Below are 5,910 nucleotides of genomic sequence, written 5' to 3'. Positions count from 1 at the left end.
CTGTCTGTCTGTCTGTCTGTCTGTCTGTCTGTCTGTCTGTCTGTCTGTCTGTCTGCCTGCCTACAAAAAATATACTTAATTTCCCTTACCTTTTGGCCCTGTAATGGAAGCCACAGGTAAGAGGGTATCCTCATCCTCGATGAGTAGAAACACAGCCAGTGTGCCTTTGCCGTCCCCCATTGCCCTATGGTAGAAGGTGAGACAGGACCCTTGCGTCGGGGGCAACATTTGGGAACTCAGTCTGGCAATATCAGAGACGTGGCGAGGCGGTGCTGAACGAATGTACGCAAAGTGGCCCTCTGGCAGAAAGGAAAACGGTATCATTTGTAGGATAGCAACGACGACGACAACGACAACGACAACGACAACGACGACGACGACGACGACGACGACGACGACGACAACAACAACAACAACAACAACAAACAACAAAATAATATGATAGCAACTAGGGACAACGAAGAGCGGAGAACCCGTTTTCGTCCCACAATTTTCATTTAAATGTATAAATTTCGCCGTACCCATTTTCGTGCTATTCGTTTTCGTCCCCTATTGTTTAAAAGGCTAGTCATCGATTATTTTACTCCAGCAACGGAAGAAGAAATCAAAAAGATCATATTAGATAGTCCATCAAAAAGTTGCGCTTTAGACCCCATGCCCACCAGCCTTTTAAAAAAATGTTTGCATGAACTTCTGCCACATATCACCCAAATTGTAAATGATTCTCTCCTCACAGGCACAGTACCAAATTGCTTTAAGACAGCACATATTAGACCCCTTTTGAAAAAATCTGGACTTGATGAAAAGGACTTAAAAACTTTAAGACCAGTTTCAAATCTTTCTTTCCTTTCCAAAATTCTGGAAAAAGTTGTATCTAATAGACTGTTACATCATATTAAAGCAAATAATCTTAGCGAAGTCTATCAGTCAGCATATAAGGCACACCATAGTACCGAGACAGCGTTACTTAGGGTCTGTACTGATATTTTAAAATATATTGATGAAAAAAAGGTATGTCTTCTTACTCTTTTGGACCTTTCGGCTGCATTCGATACCATTGATCATGACATTTTACTCGAGAGATTAAATACTACTTTGGCATAAAGGGTACTGTCCTGCGATGGTTTGAGTCATATTTTAAGGATCGAACACAAGCAGTTGTGGTTGGAAACACGTGTTCTAATAATGTTTTGCTTAGATGTGGTGTTCCTCAGGGGCCTGTTCTTGGACCTGTCTTGTTTACAATGTACACACAACCTATTGCTGATATTTTAAGACAATATGGCACGAATTACCATCTTTATGCTGACGACATTCAAATTTATAAGTCTATTGATTTCGATCATATACCACTTTTAGTCGACTCTACTGAACAATGTACTAGAGATTAAAAAATATGGATGACCAGCAATAAATTGAAACTAAATGATGACAAGACGGAAATAATGTTGAGTGGAAATACAAAAGCCATTAAAAATCTCCCACAGCTACAAATTGATATTAATAACCATACCATTCGTTCAAAAAGAAGTCTTAAAAATCTAGGGGTTCAGTTGGATTATGATATGTCTATGTCCTCCCAAATAAGCCAGCCCAGCAAAAGTATTTACTTTCAGCTTAAGAAAATTGGCAGTGTAAGAAATTATTTAACTAAAGCAGCAGCCAAGACACTTGTAACAACACTCATTTTATCAAAGTTAGATTACTGTAATGTTATTTTGTCCGGTTTGACATCCCAAAAACTATCAAAGTTACAAGTACTCCAAAATCAAGCAGCAAAATTGATAATGAAACAAAAGAAATCAGCCCACGTAACACCAATTCTGAAAGAACTACACTGGCTGTCAATAAAAGAAAGGATCAAATGCAAACTGCCGTTCTCTGTTTTAAATGTATAAATGATAGTGCACCTTTTTATCTTAAAACATTCCTGGAATTATAGAATCCACCTAGAGCCCTTAGATCAGCCTCTGACAATCTAATTCTTAAAACTCCAAAACAAAATTACAAAACATACGGCGAGCGTTCCTTTTTGTTCTTTGGTCCCCAGGTATGGAACGAACTCCCATATAAAATAAGATCTGCCCCAACCATTTCCATTTTCAAAAATCAGCTGAAGCATTTTTTGTTCACAAAAGCATACCTGTCATAATGATGTACTGTGATATATATGTATGTGTATGCCAGACTGTGAGACTGAAAAAAAAGCGAGTGAGAATGAGAGAGAGAAAAAGAGAGGGATAGAGAGAGAAAAGAGAGAGAAAAGAGAGAGATAGCGAGAGAGGGAGAGAGAAAGAGAGAGAGAGAGAGAGAGAGAGAGATAGAGGGAGAGGGAGAGAGAGAGAGAGAGAGAGAGAGAGAGAGAGAGAGAGGGAGAGAGAGAGAGAGGGAGAGGGAGAGAGAGAGAGAGAGAGAGAGAGAGAGAGAGAGAGAGAGAGAGAGAGAGAGAGAGAGAGAGAGAGAGAGAGAACGGAAATGATTTTCTATCCGTATAGAATTAATGTTTTAATGAATGTTTCTAGTTACTCACGTTTCAACTTTATTTTGACTGTTCGTGAATTTTTATTGCATTGTATGTTTTTAGTGAACACATTTTCAACCTCACTGCGAGACTGTTTTTCTGGTATAAAATTTTACACATATGCATTTATATTATATGTATAATACTTTGTTTTACGTACACCTTTGTGTCGATTAATTTTTAAGATGTGATGTCTTTTTCATTGTAATGCGCATTGAGCATCTTTTAGGAAATGGAAATGCGCAGTATAAATGCTATTTATTATTATTATTATTATTATTATTGATTCGATTACTTATAAGTTACTGCAAATGCCACTACGATTCCAGAATGGTTTTACTATGCGGAAAGTATTTTTTAAAATAATCACATCAACAGGGAGGTGGAAAAAGGAATTCGTAAAGTTTGCCAAATAATTCTCTCTGATATAAAAGTTTTGAGAAAAACACTTGTAATAGAATTTGTTACAAATTTGTTATAAACCCAGGGTAAAACTTCGCACACTGTTTAGGCTGATATTCCCTGCAACGCTGCAACGTACCGAACGTTTCAGAATAAAACCATACCCGCACATCAGGCGAAAGACGGTGTGTGTGTGTGTGTGTGAGAGAGAGAGAGAGAGAGAGAGAGGGAGAGAGAGAGAGAGAGAGAGAGAGGGGAGAGAGAGAGAGAGAGGGGGGGGAGAGAGAGGGGGGGGGCGATTATAGGCAAAAAAAAGTAATCGGATACATTAAATTGCAAATGTGGAACGAAAACGGGTGAAATCGCGGGGGAAGAAAGTGAGACCAAAATGGGTTGTGAAAAGAAGATGTGGGGCGAAAATTCGTACACCATTACTGAATGGAGGCCAAAAAATTTCAAGTAGATCTACATAAGCTCACCTTCCATGACACCCGTTCAGCCTCTTGTTTTGGTCCAAATAAAACCAGTCCAAAAGAACATTATTTTGAGCTCACCTAAATGCCCGCGGGTTTCGGAGGAAAGTTTCGGCGTCCCAAGACGCTTTACATTTTCTAGGACAGTGAAAATGTTATCTTTGGAAATATGTATTTGAAGATGATTTACACCGTTATCGACGCAAGTTAGATAAATAAAGAGGCCAGCCAGGGGCGAAGGCTGACTTATTTGACAGGGTAATCAAAGTGAAACGGGACCAGATATGGCCTGTAGATATCACACAAGAATCTTACTCGAGGCGGCGACTCTGAGTTGTGAATGAAAACAAATCAAGAATTCATATTGTATGTTCAACCGCCAAAATAATCGGGAAAATATCTTATTAAATATCAATTCCAACTAAAATGAAATTTAATTTTAGATGTGAATACACAAACACAAAGCAAAGAAGCAGAGATGTCAGTACTAGATCTATGTTATAGATCTACCAGTGAGTCTAATTCTTTGGTAGAAATTGACAATTATCATTTTTAAAATTTCACATTTGGCTGTTTTTGTTAGCCTTTCGCGGCCAGGAGCTGGTGTCATAATCGAGGTCACGATCTGATTATAGGACGGTAAAAAGTCGAGGAAAAAAACCCAAGCATTTGCAGCAGTCAAGAGATTATTAGGAGTTAGTTCCCCTCACATTTGTGAGGTAGACTCAACCAGTGTTAGTTAGCTTACATAATCAGGGCTTAGGATTGCTTATAACTGTGGCCCCAAAGGGGTGAACAGGGTATTTGTGGCAATGAAACAGTTTTGACTGCTATGCACATGTTCCCTTCAACTCTATTGGTAGACTCTTCCAGTCTCACTTCAAAGCTTGCGACTGCTTATGGAGTGGCCGCAGAGGGTTGAGCAGGCTATTTTTGTGGCCGTGAAACCGTTTTTAATGTTAGGCATACTGTTCATTGTACATAAAATTTATGAGGTTTACGTTTATTGGTGAATTTGACAGCGACAATGTTTCAAAATTAGGAAGGGAAGCAGTGATTATTTGATTATATAGACGCTTCACCACTGAGGCCAGCTGCTTCGACCCACCCTGGTAGGGCCAACCCAGGCTGAGATGCATACAAAGAAAAACAACAACTCCAAAATACGAAAATACTCGATTTCACTCCCCTCTCCTACTATCCACGGAGGAATCGAACTCTTCTGCTTGTGATGGCGAAGTACCTAAACGCCGCATCACAAACACCCTTGTTCGTTTAGTGCAGGAGGAAAGTGAGACAAACGACAGAAGCAATAGAGGGACAGCAAAGAAGTAGAATTACCAGTGAAATCCCTCAACCACCCACTGAATTCTCTTGTCGTGTGAAGAGCTGGTGCAATTATAGTGCTGTGAAAAATTCGTGGCGCAACGTATTCTCAAATACCTCTTTGACGGGTGGATCAATGTCACTATACTGTGCACAGCAGTGTGTATCAATTTGTGTTAACTTGATCATATTTGTCCACAACAAAATTAAGGCTATATTAAAATACTTTTCTTCTTAAATTTATATAAAATGCCGCAAATAATCTCCTTAACGCGGAATATGGAACTGTTCACAGCACTTCTCGCTTCTCAAACACAATTTTGCGTAAGCATATGGCTTACGTCACAGTTCACCAATGACACTTTTTAATGGCAAAACTAGTTACAAGAAATTAATATTATATTGAACACTTTTTTTGCTCTAAAAGTTCTCAAAACATGCGTTCAATAAATATAATCTCGAGATTAGAAAAAAAACCCGACGGACTTGCTTTTAAAAGTAATATTATCCCAACTGTAAACCTTTTAAAATCATTAGAAACCACCAACTGAGATTTTTTATTCGTGCTTATTAAGGAATGTTCTACGATATAGCTAACAGGTGTTTACCAAAATATTTTTCTTAAATAAAATTGATACAAGTCACTGTGCAAAAACTGGAGACTTTATTTCGACAGTTGAGGAGATATTTGACAACATAATATTATTGCGCCTCGAATTTTTGACAGCACCATAATGGAATCAAATGTCTGTGTACGCGTTTATGTAAAGTCCTTTCTGTGCTTCACTGTCGCATGCAGAAGATGCCTATTTGATGCCTGTGTGGATTTTTTTTTAAAATCGAACATCTCAGCCTTTCTGCTGGGACGTTGTACCCTTTCAGTCTGGGGTGAACCTTACAGGAAGCGTCGAGGCCCACCTCCTAAATGATCTAAATTGTGTCGATTGGGGCATAAATACATATATTTTTTTAAAAATCGATAAGAGTAGGCTTCGGCGGACACCCGGGCAAAATTTTAAAGTTCCTACCAACTGAAAATGTTTCGTGTGTCCCGCGCGCTCATATGATCATATGCAGTTGCGAGCACCGTAAAACACTTACCGAATTTTTTTTTCTGAATCCTCCCTATCTAGGTTACACTCATTAGTCGATATACTCACCCCTCCCTTGTCCATAAGTGTGGTCTGG

General features: G+C 38.9%; 1 protein-coding gene across 1 annotated transcript in view; it reads right to left on the bottom strand.

The window, feature by feature from the left end:
• Nucleotides 1-5,910, bottom strand: part of LOC101854134 (MAM and LDL-receptor class A domain-containing protein 1) — a gene marked incomplete at its 3' end in the record, with an annotated part of 99,805 nt that overhangs the window by 29,821 nt on the left and 64,074 nt on the right. Inside the window, 2 exon segments of the mRNA XM_035971125.1 lie at nucleotides 90-299; nucleotides 5,883-5,910. The exon segment at nucleotides 5,883-5,910 is cut by the window's right edge and continues 174 nt beyond it. Of these exon segments, the coding sequence (XP_035827018.1) occupies nucleotides 90-299; nucleotides 5,883-5,910 (238 nt within the window).

Source organism: Aplysia californica, unplaced genomic scaffold (genome assembly GCF_000002075.1).
Source record: "Aplysia californica isolate F4 #8 unplaced genomic scaffold, AplCal3.0 scaffold00015, whole genome shotgun sequence".
NCBI classification, from domain to species: domain Eukaryota; kingdom Metazoa; phylum Mollusca; class Gastropoda; order Aplysiida; family Aplysiidae; genus Aplysia; species Aplysia californica.
The sequence above is the reverse complement of the archived record's forward strand: the minus strand, read 5'-3'. Positions and strand labels throughout refer to the sequence as shown.